The sequence below is a fragment of the Panthera tigris genome, chromosome E3 (assembly GCF_018350195.1).
Source record: "Panthera tigris isolate Pti1 chromosome E3, P.tigris_Pti1_mat1.1, whole genome shotgun sequence".
Taxonomy (NCBI): Eukaryota; Metazoa; Chordata; class Mammalia; order Carnivora; family Felidae; genus Panthera; species Panthera tigris.
This window is the reverse complement of record NC_056675.1, coordinates 41,176,343-41,190,291: the sequence shown is the minus strand read 5'-3', so window position 1 is coordinate 41,190,291 and position 13,949 is coordinate 41,176,343. Positions and strand designations below refer to the sequence as shown.

At 64.8% G+C, this 13,949-nt stretch overlaps 3 protein-coding genes across 3 annotated transcripts in view; 2 read left to right on the top strand and 1 right to left on the bottom strand.

Annotated features, from left to right (window-relative positions):
- The first annotated feature begins 799 nt into the window (after nt 1–799).
- On the top strand, nt 800–3,179 carry ARHGDIG (Rho GDP dissociation inhibitor gamma). The gene is made up of 6 exons (XM_042971790.1): nt 800–916; nt 2,022–2,201; nt 2,317–2,400; nt 2,481–2,557; nt 2,640–2,703; nt 2,795–3,179. The coding sequence occupies exons 1-6, from the start codon at nt 844–846 to the stop codon at nt 2,992–2,994; spliced, it is 678 nt and encodes a 225-aa protein (XP_042827724.1). The 5' UTR covers nt 800–843; the 3' UTR covers nt 2,995–3,179.
- Nucleotides 3,180–3,318: 139 nt separating this feature from the next.
- On the top strand, nt 3,319–6,995 carry PDIA2 (protein disulfide isomerase family A member 2). The gene is made up of 11 exons (XM_042971644.1): nt 3,319–3,517; nt 4,667–4,873; nt 4,954–5,087; nt 5,169–5,306; nt 5,378–5,494; nt 5,578–5,703; nt 5,775–5,972; nt 6,078–6,198; nt 6,279–6,460; nt 6,642–6,752; nt 6,865–6,995. Exons 1-11 carry the CDS (start codon nt 3,319–3,321, stop codon nt 6,907–6,909), a joined length of 1,578 nt encoding a protein of 525 aa, XP_042827578.1. The 3' UTR covers nt 6,910–6,995.
- A 284-nt stretch (nt 6,996–7,279) lies between these two features.
- The window catches only part of AXIN1 (axin 1), a 61,578-nt gene continuing 54,908 nt past the window's right edge, over nt 7,280–13,949 (bottom strand). The window contains 4 exon segments of the mRNA XM_042971192.1: nt 7,280–8,143; nt 8,310–8,477; nt 10,096–10,203; nt 12,016–12,261. Coding sequence (XP_042827126.1) covers nt 8,017–8,143; nt 8,310–8,477; nt 10,096–10,203; nt 12,016–12,261 — 649 coding nt within the window. The 3' untranslated portion in view covers nt 7,280–8,016.

The window sequence follows — 13,949 nt, the reverse complement described above, 5'->3', positions numbered from 1 at the left end:
CTCCTCAAGGACAGGGCCCTCCGTTACGGCCTGGGTGCACAGAGCCTGCAGAGACCAGGGCACATTCACACAGCCCAGTCCATAAACACTAGGGGAATGGCCGTGCGCCTCCATGTTGCATCTCGCTCTGTGGGTGGGACCTCCAGTCTCTGGGTATGCGGACACGGGTCCGCTGTGAGCCTCTGGGATGTGGAGCCAGAAGACTGCGCAGACACACACACACACACACACACACACACACACACACACACACACGCCCCAGCTCCCCAGGCTGGGCAGACTCCAGGAGTCCCCTCTGCCCACACAGAAGATGGGTGGGGGTGGGGGTGGGGGTGGGGGTGGGGTGGGGGACTGTGGAGCCCCAGGTGCGGCCTGTACCGCCTGCAGGTAACGAGAGCCTGGGGACCTGGGGGAGGAGGGGCACGCCTGCTCCACTGGGCGCCCCCGCCCCCACCCGCCCCTCCCAGAGGGCTTCCCCGGAGAATCCCCCAGGCTCTCGCGGGCGCCGTAGGGGTGGGGCAGCTCTGACGGACAGAGCGGGGTGCAGGCTGGGCCGGCGGCTGGGTCCGTGACCGCGGCGGCTGTGCGGGCTCCTGGTGCGCCCACGGCGGGGACGCCCAGGTGCCGGCGCCGTGCGGGCGACAAGCGCGTCTCTGCGGGGCTGCGCGGGGTCCGCGGAGCGGCTGGGGGCGCGCGGCGCGGGCGCGGCGCTGGGCGCGGGGGGCGCTCCCGGCCGGGATGAGCTCACCGCAGTCGCGCCGGGGCTGAGCGCCGAGCCGGGCGGCGGCGGGGCGGGCGGCGGCTCCTCGGCGGCTCCGCGGCGGAGCCGGGCCGCGGGCCACCATGCTGGGCCTGGACGCGTGTGAGCTGGGGGCGCAGCTGCTGGAGCTGCTCCGGCTGGCGCTGTGCGCCCGAGGTGAGCGGGCTGGGCTGGGGCCAGGGCGGCCACGTGGGCGGGGGTCTCGGGCGGGGGGTGGGGTGAGGAGGCTTCGGCCCGGGGCGGGGGCTCGCCCTCCCCCGCGGAAACTTTGGGGGCACTGGAGGGGAAATCGTGGCGTGGTCCCCTGCCTGGGCTCTGGCGGGGTGGGGCGGGGGTGGAGGGCTTCGTCCAGGGCAGACCTTGGCGGGGGGGGGGGGGGGGGGGGGGGGGGCGGGGGCGGCGGAAGAAGGAGCCAGGAGTGGGCGGGTCTGTTTGTGAAGCCGGGGTGGCTGCGAGACCCTCTCCCCTTGGGAACCTGCCCCTGAGATCCCCCCTCCCTTGGGTGGGGCGAGGGCTCCTTCAGGGCGTGTGGCGATCATTGAGGAGCCTGGAGTGCAGTGAGCATGGACTGGAAAAGATCCTGTCCCAAAACACTGTGGGAAGGGGTTTAGCGAGACCCCTGCTCCCAGGCACCATGGAAAGGGGCTCGAGGAGCCTCTGAGTCTGAAGGCGCCCGGGGAGGTAACCTCAGAGCATTAGCGCAGGCAGGGGTTTAGAGAGAACCCCCTCTGTGCCCCAGAAACACTACCAAGAGGAACCCCTGGGACAGCAGGAAGGCTTTCCGAGATGTGAAGGGCAGGGCCTCTGCCCCAGGGAAGACCTCGGAGGTCACCACTCCACAGTGGTGGCCTCCAGTCCTTGGGGCTGTGCCCCATTCAGGGTCTTCCTTCCCCCCACCTTTGGCCTCAGAGTCAGGGAGGAGCCCCGGATGGATGGGTTGCTGGGCCAGAAAAGGCAGCTGGTGCCTCCGGGGTGTCGCTTGGCTCCCTCTCTCAGGAGCCTTCTCCAACCCCCCAGCCTCCTCCTAAAAGGTTTGGGTGCAGATGCTGCTCTGTTTCTTCCCAGCCCACCTCTCTCCCCTGACCCCCCATGCACCCCTCCCTCTCTGAGCACACATCCCTTTCCCTAACCCACCCCCCTCCCTGAACCAAGTCCCTCTGGGCACTGAGAGGCACAGCTGGCCAGGTGGGGGGCTTCGGTTTGATGAGTGAATGCCAGGGTCAGCTGGTCACGGCTGCTCATGCACCTCCCCAACCCTCAGTCCTCCTGACCGACAAGGAGGGGAGACAGCTGTCGCCCGACGAGGCACTGGATGAGGCCGTGCCTGAGTACCGGGCCCCGGGGAGGAAGAGCCTCCAGGAGATCCAGCAGCTGGACCCTGATGACGAGAGCCTGGTCAAGTACAAGCGGGCACTGCTGGGGCCCCTGCCACCCCTCGTGGGTATGTAGGGCTCTGGGCCCGGAGGGGAGGGGCGGAGGCCGGGCGGCTGGGGCGGGGCGGGGGTGGTGGTGGTGGGGGGGGGGAGCCGTCCTGGTGACTTCCGGTTTCTCCTCAGACCCGAGCCTGCCCAATGTGCAGGTGACCAGGCTGACGTTGATGTCTGAGCAGGCTCCAGGGCCCATCACCATGGACCTCACAGGTACTGCCCCCCCCTCCCCCGCCGTGGGGCTCCTGGGGCAGGGTCTCCACCGTCACACTTGGCTGCGCTTTCCTTCACAGGGGAGCTGGCTGCGCTGAAAAACCAGGTGTTTGTCCTGAAGGAGGGTGTGGATTACAAAGTGAAGATTACCTTTAAGGTGAGGGCAGCTGTCGCGGGGGACACCTGCCAGCACAGGGCCAGCCCCCCCAGAGGGGCCCTTAACACCCTCTGTCCCCCAGGTCAATAAGGAGATCGTCAGTGGCCTCAAGTGTCTGCATCACACCTACCGCCAGGGCCTGCGTGGTGAGGGCGGCGAGGAGGGCTGGCCTGGGGGGCTGGGGGGGGGGGGCGGCTGCGGCAGAGGGTGGCCCCTAACAACCTCCCCCTCCCCCAGTGGACAAGGCGGTGTACATGGTGGGCAGTTATGGCCCTAGCGCCCAGGAGTATGAGTTTGTGACCCCGGTGGAGGAGGTGCCTCGAGGAGCCTTGGTGCGGGGTGCCTACGTGGTCACGTCCTTCTTCACTGACGATGACAGGACAGACCACATGTCCTGGGAGTGGGGCCTCCACATCTGCCAAGACTGGAAGAGCTGAACGTCCCCTACCCCGGGGGCTGTCCTCAGCCCACCTGGGGTCCTTGTTTCCCCTGCCCCTGCAGTCAGTGACCACACCCCCACACCCTCTGCTCCGGTCCTGGGACACCCCCTTCCTGGGCTGGCACTGTGCCCTGAACAGTCCTATTAAACGTCACCTTGTCTCGGTGCCCTTGGTGTTGCCTCTGTCTGCCTCCCCTCCCCCGGGGGTGGGGGGAGCCTCGTGGCCTTATCTGCCTGGGACTAGGACTGGGTGCCACGTGGCAGCTGCTGCTTGGCCCCCGGCCCCCTTATCTGCCCCCCGCCTCGCGGGCCCAGCACTGCCATGGACGGCCAGCTCCTGCTTGTGCTGCTGCTGCTGCTGCTTGGGGCCTCGGGCCCAGAGGGCCAGGGGCCAGGGCCCGGGGAGCCCGAGGAGGAGCCCCCCAAGGAGGAAATCCCTGAGGAGGATGGGATCTTGGTGCTGAGCCGGCGCAACCTGGGCCTGGCCCTGCGGGAGCACCGCACTCTGCTGGTGCAGTTCTGTGAGTGCACCGGGCCGGAGGGCTGGAGGACCCACAGGGGCCCCCCGGGGCGGGGGGGGGTTCAACTCCCCACCCTGTGTATCCGGGGCTTGTGCACATGAGGGACTTCCCCTGTGGGCACTTGGCCCTCCGCTGTGCTCCTGGGGCTCCATGGAAGGGCACCTGAAGCAAAGCCCTGGGACTGAGCTGGGCCTGGGGGCGTCCAGCCTGAGCAGGAGAGGGTGGGGCTGGGGAGGGAGGGGCAGGTGCAGGGAAGACCCTAGATCACCATCCATCTGCAACTCTTTCTGTGAGGGGCCACAGAGCATTCAGGCCTTGCATATTCTGCTATGGATTAGAAAAAGAATAGGGGCGCCTGGGGGGGCTCAGTCGGTTAGGCGTCTGACTTTGGCTCAGGTCATGATCTCACAGTTTGTGAGCTCGAACCCTGCGTGGGGCTCTGTGCTGACAGCTCGGAGCCCGGAGCCTGCTTCGGATTCTCTGTCTCCCCCTCCGCCCCCCCCCAACTTGAGAGTGCGCGCGTGCTCTCTCTCTCGCGCGCGCTCTCTCTAAATAAACATTAAATAAATAAACATTAAAGAAGACATGTTTTTAATGTTTATTTATGTTGAGAGAGCAAGCGCGTGAGCAGGAGAGGGGAAGAGAGAGAGGGAGAGAGAGAATCCCAAGCAGGCTTTGCACTGTTACCTCAGAGCCCGATGTGGGGCTCGATCCCACGAATCGTGAGATCATGACCCCAGCCAAATTCAAGAGTCAGACAGCCCACCGACTGAGCCCCCCAGGCTCCCCTCTTCGGTGGATGCTTGCAAAACTTGACACACGTGAAAGTCATTCCTAGATGGCAGGCTTCCGCCAGCAGGCACAGGTGGCCGGGGAGCAGCAGCTGGAGGGTTCTTCTCAAACTCACTGTCAGGGCGGTGCTGGCCGCTGCACGCCCCCCCACCCCCACCGCCCGCCGCCCCCCGCTGTGGGACCCTGAGTCTGGCTCTGCTGCAGAGGGTCAGATGGGCCTCCAAAGGATTCGGGAAGCGTGGATAGGAGTGCTCTCTGCCAGACCTGACTGATCCCAAGGTTCTGGCTGGGAGGGAGCAGGAGCCGAGGCTGGGGCTGTGGAGGCCGGTCGGGGACACTCACGGCCCTGTCCCCCAGATGCCCCATGGTGTGGGCACTGCAAGGCACTGGCCCCCGAATACAGCAAGGCCGCAGCCCTGCTGGCGGCAGAGTCAGCCAAAGCCAGGCTGGCCAAGGTGGACGGGCCTGCAGAGGCAGAGCTGACGGAGGAGTTTGCTGTGACCACATACCCCACGCTCAAGTTCTTCCGCGATGGGAACCGTACCCACCCGGAGGAGTACACCGGTAGGGGGAGCAGGCACGAGGGGGGCGGGGGCGGGGGCGGGGGCGGGGGGCTGGGCCCGGGCTGAGGGGACTCTTTGCAGGCCCCAGAGAGGCTGAGGGCATCGCTGAATGGCTGAGGCGGCGGGCGGGGCCCAGTGCCACCCGGCTGGAGGACGAGGACGGTGCCCAGGCACTGATTGACGGCCGGGACGTCGTGGTCATTGGCTTCTTCCAGGTGAGCTGGTGGTACTGGGGTCCAGGCCATGGGAGCAGGGCCCGAGGTGCCAGCTGACCTCACAGGCTTGGGGCTCCTTAGGACCTGCAGGACGAGGACGTGGCTACCTTCCTGGCCCTGGCCCAGGATGCCCTGGACATGACCTTTGGCCTCACTGACCAGCCAAAGCTCTTTCAGAAGTTTGGCCTCACCAAGGACACCGTGGTGCTCTTCAAGAAGGTGGGTCAGGGCCAAGGTGGGGGTCGGGGCTCGGGGCCGTGGCTCCTGCTGACCCCCGCTGAGTTGTCCAGTTTGACGAGGGCCGGGCAGACTTCCCAGTGGACGAAGAGCTGGGCCTGGATCAGGGCGACCTGTCGCACTTCCTCCTCACGCACAGCATGCGTCTGGTCACAGAATTCAACAGCCAGGTGAGGTGGACTGTAGGTGCGTTTGCAGGGGTGGGGTCGCGTCCAGGGGAGCCAGCCCCCACGAGCGCGGTTTGCCCTTGCAGACATCGCCTAAGATCTTTTCGGCCAGGATCCTCAACCACCTGCTGCTGTTTGTCAACCAGACACTGGCCTCCCACCGGGAGCTGCTGGCTGGCTTCGGGGAGGCAGCTCCCCCATTCCGGGGGCAGGTACCGGCTGGGACAGGGGGAGGCAGGGTGGTGGGGATGCGGGCTGACCGGCACCGACTCCCTGCCGGCAGGTGCTGTTCGTGGTCGTGGACGTCGGTGCCGACAACGGCCACGTGCTGCGGTACTTCGGCCTCAAGGCTGAGGAGGCCCCCACCCTGCGCTTCATCAACACGGAGACCACCAAGAAGTACGCGCCTGCACACGGGGGGCCGCTCACCGCAACCTCCGTCACCGCCTTCTGCCACGCGGTCCTTGGCGGCGAGGTCAAGGTCTGCTGCCGAACTGCCCACCCGGGAAAGGGGGGGGGGGGCGGGAGGGGAGCAGCAGTGCCCAGGAGAGCCCCCCAGTGAAGCACCCGGCCTGGTTTCCCCCAGCCCTACCTCCTGAGCCAGGAGCTGCCCCCTGACTGGGATCAGCGGCCGGTCAAGACCCTCGTGGGCAAGAATTTTGAGCAGGTGGCTTTCGACGAAACCAAGAATGTGTTCATCAAGTTTTGTGAGTGTAGCGGGCCACGGGTGGTGGGCGGCGGGCAGGTGGGGGCCTCTGCCGGCTGTGCCAACGCCCCGCTGTCCTAGACGCCCCTTGGTGCACCCACTGCAAGGACATGGCTGCGGCCTGGGAGGCCCTGGCCGACAAGTACAAGGACCACGAGGACATCATCATTGCGGAACTGGACGCCACGGCCAACGAGCTGGAGGCTTTCCCTGTGCACGGCTTCCCTACCCTCAAGTTCTTCCCCGCGGGGCCGGGTCGCAAGGTGAGGTAGGGCAAGAGACGCCGTCTTCCTCGGTCTGCGGCTTGGTCCGCACCTTCCTCGGGCCTTGGCCATGGCCAAGAGATAGGGCAGGGCCTCCGGCGGCAGGGCCTGGGAGGATGTGGCCAGGGTGCAGGGCCGGGTGAGGCGTGTTCTCTCTCCAGCGCCTCGTGTCCCTCCTTAGGTGATTGAATACAAAAGCACCAGGGACCTGGAGACCTTCTCCAAGTTCCTGGACAACGGGGGTGAGCTGCCCGCAGAGGAGCCCGCAGAGGAGCCCGCAGCCCCCTTCCCGGTGGGTGCCTCTTTCCCAAGGTTCCCAGTCTCTGGACGTGGCAGTGAGGGTGCCAGGGGCTGGGGTGAGTCGAGGGCACAGCTTCTAGCCGGGGCTCTGTGACCCTTTCCAGGAGACCCCAGCCAATTCCACCACGGAGCCCAAAGAGGAGCTGTAGTCGCCCCCCCGCAACATCACCGTCTGGTGCCCCCACACCAGATGGTTCACTGAGGAGCCAGTGAATAAAGAGCTTTTGACCCTGCACTGTGTGTGTGGTTCCTGAGCACGGCCGCCCCCCCGGCCCCCCAAGAACCTCCTGGGCCCGTTCCGTCTTGAATGTGTCCTAGCCCTTGTCCCCAGCCCTTCTGGGTGGGTCTCTGACCCAGATCTGGGTCTGGGAACCCACCCTCTCCAGAGCTGTCCGTGTGCCTCCACCGGACACCCCCCCCACACACAGGGGACCCTCAGAGGCCTGAAGTGCCGTGGTGGACGATGGCAGGCAGGCCGCCAGGCTCCACCCACAGAAAACAGGTGTCTCCGTCGCCGGAGAAGGTTCAAAAAGGATTTTATTCCATTATTATCCAAGTACCTTTGAAAAGATAATTGTACAAGTCAGCGCATGAAAAATGGGCTGGGGCAGCCCCCTCCACCCCGCTGGCCCTGGCCTGAGAAATGTACATATTTACACGGGCCCTTAAAGGGGAGGTGGGGGGGGGGGGCCCGGGACCCGCTGAGCCCGCGCTCTGGAAACGGAGGGTGGAGGAGGGAGAGCGCTCCGGGCTCCGGCGCCGGATCCACACAGTGGCAGGCAAGAGACAAGCTGTGTTGAAGGCACTCGGTGACATGTACAATTTACAGAGGCCCCCGCGGGGCCCCCGGCCCCCCCGGCCCGGGGCAGGGCGCGGCGGACGAGTCCCAGGGGGAGGGGCGGAGCCTGCAGTGTGAGCGCGGGGCGAGGAGCGGGCGGGCCCGCCCACGGTCAGCAGCAGGGCGACACGGAGGGCGGTCGAGGCGGCCCCGGGGCGGGCTCCCCGCCCAGGCGGACCGAGTATTGCTGAGGAGTGGACCGCGCACCCTCCTCGTCAGCTGCAGGACGGAGGCCCGTGGGACCCGCAGAGGGACCCCTGCCCGTCCGGACACAGATGGCCCGAAGAGGCGGGTGGCCTTCTGCCAGTAGTTGTGCCGTCTGCATACACGCCAAGCAGGTGACCCGCAGGACCCTCGGAGGCCACGCTGGCCCCCGCCTGACGAGGGCCCAACCCGGCGCGGAGGCCCGGCTGGCGGGTCAGTCCACCTTCTCCACCTTGCCGATGATCTTCTCCTCAAAGACCGGCAGGACGGTCTCATCTTCCCGAACCTCCTCAAACACCACGCCGCAGTCGAACTCGTCGCTCACCTTCTTAAAGTAGTATCTGGAGGACGCGGGCCAGAGGCGGTGAGGGGAGGCGAGGGCCTCGTCCCCTCCTCTGCTGGCCCCGCGGCCTCATCTCCCCTCCCGTGCACACGGACGCCGCAGGGCCCCGGCCGCCAACACGTGTGCCGCCCACCGCAGGGTCCCCCGCGCCGCCCGGCCCTCACCTGTAGTTGCCCTTCCTCGTCAGCAGCTCCTTGAACTGGCCCAGAGTGACGGCTCGGCCCCGCACCAGGGTCCGGTACGGGATGGGCTCCCCGCAGAAGTAATAGGCCACCACGATGCTGTCACACGGCTGGGCGCTCCCACTGCCCGCCTTCCTCTGCGACTTCGACCTGGGGGCAGAGGCACAGCGGTGACCGCTGGGCTCGGGGTCACACAGGACACACCCCAAAGGGCTTCGGGCCCCCTACAAACAGGGGATAAGGACTAGAGAGGATGAGCCGGCCTGGCCGTGTGCAAAACACCACGAGTGCGAAAGCCCGGCTACCCCTCACCCGCAGCGCCCTGCGGCCTCACTCCGTGTGGGGCCTCGACCAGAGGCTCCGGTCCGGCCACACTCTCCGAAATCTACAGCATGGATGCCAGCTCATCGCCCCTCGTGCCCGTGGCCTCCAGCCTCCCTGTGTCCTGAGCTGGCTGGAGCACGTCACCTCCTACCCAGACCACACGAACGTGGCTTCTCAGGGCCAGAACCCATGGTGGATTCCACCGCGAGGCGTGGGAAAAAACGCCTAGGTTACTGGAAAAAAACGCAGCCCCCACCTCTAGGCTGGGCTATGCTACCTGTACCTTAGGAGAGGCCTGAAGCCCTAAAGCTTCAGAAACTCTGAAGGCCAGAGGCTGGGCGAATGGCACCGTGCATGGGTCTGGAAATGAACCTGCCCACCCCCCTACCCCCCGCAGACAGCTGGTCTGAAGAGCAGAGGCAGTGGCCGGCCAGATTTGCAGGGAGGGGCGTGAGGCCAGCACGGTCTCCTGCCCGGGACCACTCCGAAGGGCCATCTGTCCCGATGGGTGACGAGACCGCACAGGCAGCGCGCCCTCCGTCCCGTAGCGGTCCCCGTCCCTGTGACCGCCCCGGAGCTGCCCAGGTGTGCTCGGACACAGCCCCTGGCCCCCGCCAGCCAGCCGCCCTGCCAGGAGCGGGTGCAGCGTCGTGTCAGGAAGGCCTCCTGAGCTCACAACGGGACCCCCCGTCTCCCTGGTGCTCCGGGGGATAGAGGGGGCGGTTCCTTGGGCTAGCTGGCCGTCTGCTGCTCAAGCCGGGCTCCTGGGCGCCTGCTTTCCTTCCCTGAGTGCAGCAACCTAACACGGTGGCGAGGGTCCTCTGCAGAAGGGATGCAGGGCCCCTCCCCGCCCAGAGACCACCCTCGAGGAGTGGCCTGGTGGGGAAGCTCTGAGTCACTCAGGCATCCGGCTGGACGTGATGAGCCGCTGTGTGGGGTGAGGTGGGGGACCCCGTTTCTGCTCCGTTCCGAGCAGAGGCACGGGGGTTGGGCGGCCGGCACCGTCTACATGCGGGCCCCAATACCCGCCTGCGCCACGCCCGCCTGGGGAGCGGACACGCCAAGCACCTGTTCCCACGTTCCATGCAAGAACAGAGCTAGACGGACTCCGTGCGCTCACGGCACCCGGACACACACGCCCGCGGTGCTGGGCCAGGAGGGGCAGCACCGGTCGCAGACCGCCGCGCCCCAACGCCCGGCCGGGAAGCTCAGGAAAGTAAAGGCGGGTGGGCACACGGGGCCAGAGCGGAGGCAGCAGGTCAGAGCTCCCTCCCTGGCCCGGTGGCCACGTGTCACACAGGACGGCCCACGTCTCCTCTGACAGAGACCGGAAGCTTGAGGCCGGCTCCAGCTCTTCCGGCGCGACGCCCCAGATCCTGGGAACAGCGGCTCCCCCGCGGCAGGCGGGGTAAGCGGTACCGAGACCCTCGGGGGGCGCACGTACTCTGTCTCCGAGAGCTCCAAGTCGGACACGGCTGGCACCACGCTCAGCACAGGTGTGCACGCTGGCCTGACACAGGAGCGCCCCCGCTGGATGACCTCCTGCACATACCTAGGGAACAACCACGGCGGTGAGCTGCACGTGCTGGGGTCGGGCCTCCTCCGCCAAGGCTCCGACGTGACAGTGGGGCCACAGCCAGGCAGACGGAGCAGGGGCCCCGGGGAGGGTCCGTCACCGCCGAACCAGGCTCCCACCGTGCGGGGCGGACAAAACACCACACCACACCACACGACGGGGGCTTCCAGGGCTCCGTCGGGGCCGGTCAGGAAACGCGAGGCTCCAGTGAATCCAGAGTTCCCGGACTCCTCGGCGGAGGCCACTCCGGGGAACCACCGACCCGTCCTCCACACTGAGAGGAGCCTTCGGGGACGGCCTGCCTCCGGCCTCGTCCGCGCGCTCGTCCTTGTCTGCGCCCTGCTGCTGCTCCATCCCGAGCAGCTTTCCCAACAGCTGTCCGCCCCGGACGCGTTGTTGTGCAGCCCTGACGGTGACTTCTCTTCCGCCAGCCGGGGCGGGGTGGGGGTGGGTCACCCCGCAAGGAACTCGGACCTCCAACCGTGTCCGCAGTCGCTTACAAAAGGCCCACGTTCTGGACCGGCGACAAATGGAGACGCCGGAGCCGGTGGCCAAAACCCTGTCAGGAGCCTCAAGGCCCAAATACAGATTCCCAGGAGGCTTGTGCGCGTCTCTGGCCGGCACGAGCACACGCAGGGCCTGCCGGGTGCTGCCGAGAAGAGCAGACGTGAGCCCTACACCCCCAGTGCGTGGCAAGGACGACGTTCCCAGGCTCTGTGCAGCAGGGAAGACTTCCTACCCATACGCCCCGGCCCCTTCCCCGCCGGCCCCTCTGCCGCCCTGTCCGCCTCCAGGTCACAGGCCCTGTCAGACGAAGCAGCATCCGCAGCACCGAGCCGGCTCTCTGGTTCTATGTTGACAGGGTCACAGGGTGTGAGACAGGTGGCCATAAACGTGGTCACACTCAATGACCAGAGGACGCAGTCAGGCTCCTGGTTCTGCCCGATAAGACAGGCACCAGGGATGGTCTGCATCCTGACACCAGCCTCCCAAGAGCTGGACGGCCCCCCACACAGTGAGGTCCCCAGGAAAGATGTCCAGTGACCATGACTGGGCAAGGGGCGCCGGCAACGTCCAAGAACAGGGCCACCGTGTGACCATGCTCCGGGGCCTCGGTGGGAAATGCAGATTTCCTGGTTCTGTCTGGGAATTCCAACGCGCTGGTACATTCGGGGAAAAGTGACCTCAAGGCCCAGCAGAAAGGGCAGGGCAAGGCACATTCTGGCCTGGAGAGAAGACCGCCAACCACAAAGGGGTTCTCCCTAGGGTGAGCGGCAGGGGGTGGGGAGCCGCATTGGCCTGAGGCTGCGTCAGCAGTGGGCGGGGCCTCTCTGGCCCTCAAGGCCCAGGAGGGCATGGCGCTGGGGACAATGGGGCTTGGGGTCCCTTGCAGAGAAGACTGTACCTCTACGCGTACTTCAGCAACGTTCACCGTCCCACCTGTGCGTGGCACCGTTTATGGCTCCCCGCCCAAGGACCCCCCAGGACCCCCACTCTGTAGCCTGCACAGCGGCCAGGGGGATCCTAACCGTAGTGTCTAGCGAGTCCGTGGAGCCCCGGGGCGAGTGCACACTCACAGAGGGGAGACGGCTCCCTCTCTACCCCAGGAGGACCCTCCCAGCCCCTTGTCACACAGCAAGGCCACGTGCCGTGCCCCGGGTGGCGCTCAGTGAAAGAAGAAACCAGGACTGCTGGGGGGTGCCCAGGCCTCGGGGGGCTACAGCACCAAAGCAGTGCCAAGGCAGCCCTGACTGGGGGTGTGGCCTGCCCTCCCCGCTGTCCCCCTACCTCTGCTTTGAGGGTAATTTGCTGGCTCTCTTCTCTTCCTCCTCCAGGCGCCTGCGGGCCTCCTCCAGCTGGGTCAGAGGGTTGGGGGCTGGGTTGGGTGGCATGGTGGGGTCTTGAACGAAGAGGTGAGAGGGCTGGACGGAGTTGCGAAGCTGAGCGCTGACCCAAGGGTGCACGGCCCCGGGACGCTCCACGGACAAGGGCCTGGGGCTCTCATGCACCTGCTGCTTCTTGGCACCAGAAGACCTTTGGGAGCAAAAGAACGAGTGTGGCAGCATCTGGAACCCTGGCCGCAGGCGGGACCAGTGGAGGCCACCAGGGGCACACCTGCCACCCCTCCCACCACACCACATGACACCGTGGTCCTCCGCTGCACGCTCCTTTTGTAACTCATTTTTATTTATTTATTATTTTTTTTAAGTTTTTTTTTTTTTTTTTTTTAACATTTATTCATCTCAGAGAGACAGAGCACAAGCAGGGGAGGGGCAGAGAGAGAGGGAGACACAGAATCCCAAGCAGGCTGCAGGCTCCAGGCTCTGAGCTGTCAACACAGAGCCCGATGCGGGGCTTGAACTCACACACTGTGAGATCATGACCTGAGCCCAAGTTGGACGCTTGGCTGAGTCACCCAGGTGCCCCTGTAACTCATTTTTGAAGAATTGTTTAAAGGTTGTTTATTTTCAGAAAGTGTGAGTGGAGGAGGGGCAGAGAGAGAGGGAGACACAGAATCCGAGGCAGGCCCCAGGCTCTGAGCTGTCAGCACAGAGCCCGACGCGGGGCTCGAACTCTCAGACCGCAAGATCACGACCTGAGCTGAAATCGGATGCTTCACCGACTGAGTCACCCAGGTGCCCCTTTTGTAACTAATTTTTAACAACTTTACTGAACTATGTCATACCTTATATAAAAACTTAAAAAAAAAAAACTTTTCACTGTTTTTAAAAAACATTTTAGTATCAAAATAAATGCTCTTTGTGAGAAAGCTGAACCATATAGGAAATTCCAAAGTAAAAACAATCTAAAAATCTTAATTTAGAAGTACCTACTCTCATTATATTGGTATATTCTCCTTCCCATTAAAAACAATCAGCGTAACTCTAAACACACAATTTTTCATTTTTTCAAATGTTTCCCCCATGGGATCACACACCTCTCTCTGCCTTCATTACCCGACACAAAACGGTCTAGAGCTGTGCAGTACGCCTGTGCTGCACGGCTGAATTATACCGAAAACATCAGCCTCTCTCAGCCTTGGCTGGAGCCCTTGGAAAGGGGGGCTTTAGCATCAGGAGGGAACCCTGGAAGAGGGCCCCCAGGCTCAGTGCCCTCGCAGTCCCGGAACTGCCCCAGGAAAGATGGCATCTCCCTCCTAAAGAGCCCACGGGGCCAGCCACAGGGAGACCCTGGCTCTGGAGCCCATCCCCAGCCTCTCCTTGCCCCCCACCTCCCCGCCCCACACCCACCTCCCATCTCCTGGCCCCCCCACGTCCTCCCTCTCTCGCTGCCCCATGCCTCTCCCCCCCCCCCCCCCCGCCTACCTGTTGTATGACGTAAGAGCAACAAAGACAGAGGCACACTGTCCCCCAACTCCAGGGAGGCCAGGGAGACCTGGCAGGGATACTGAAATGCCACCATTTAAAATGGCCCATCCTGACATCAAGCACCTTCCAACCTGAGACTGTTTCCAGATGGGCCTTTTATTCTTCCACCACAGAAACCATCTGGTGTGGGAGGAACGGCCAGAACAGAGCCATTCCTCGTGGAAACCCGAAAAGGAAATCCAGAGAAACCCAACCAAAGCAGGAGAGGGGCTCTGGAAAGACCCCTCACCCAGGACAGGTTCTGTGACCGCAAAGGTGTCCGAACACTGGCGGGAGCCTTGTTCCCACAGTCACGTGGAGACCAGACACAGGGACCCACGGGTGGAGAGTCCC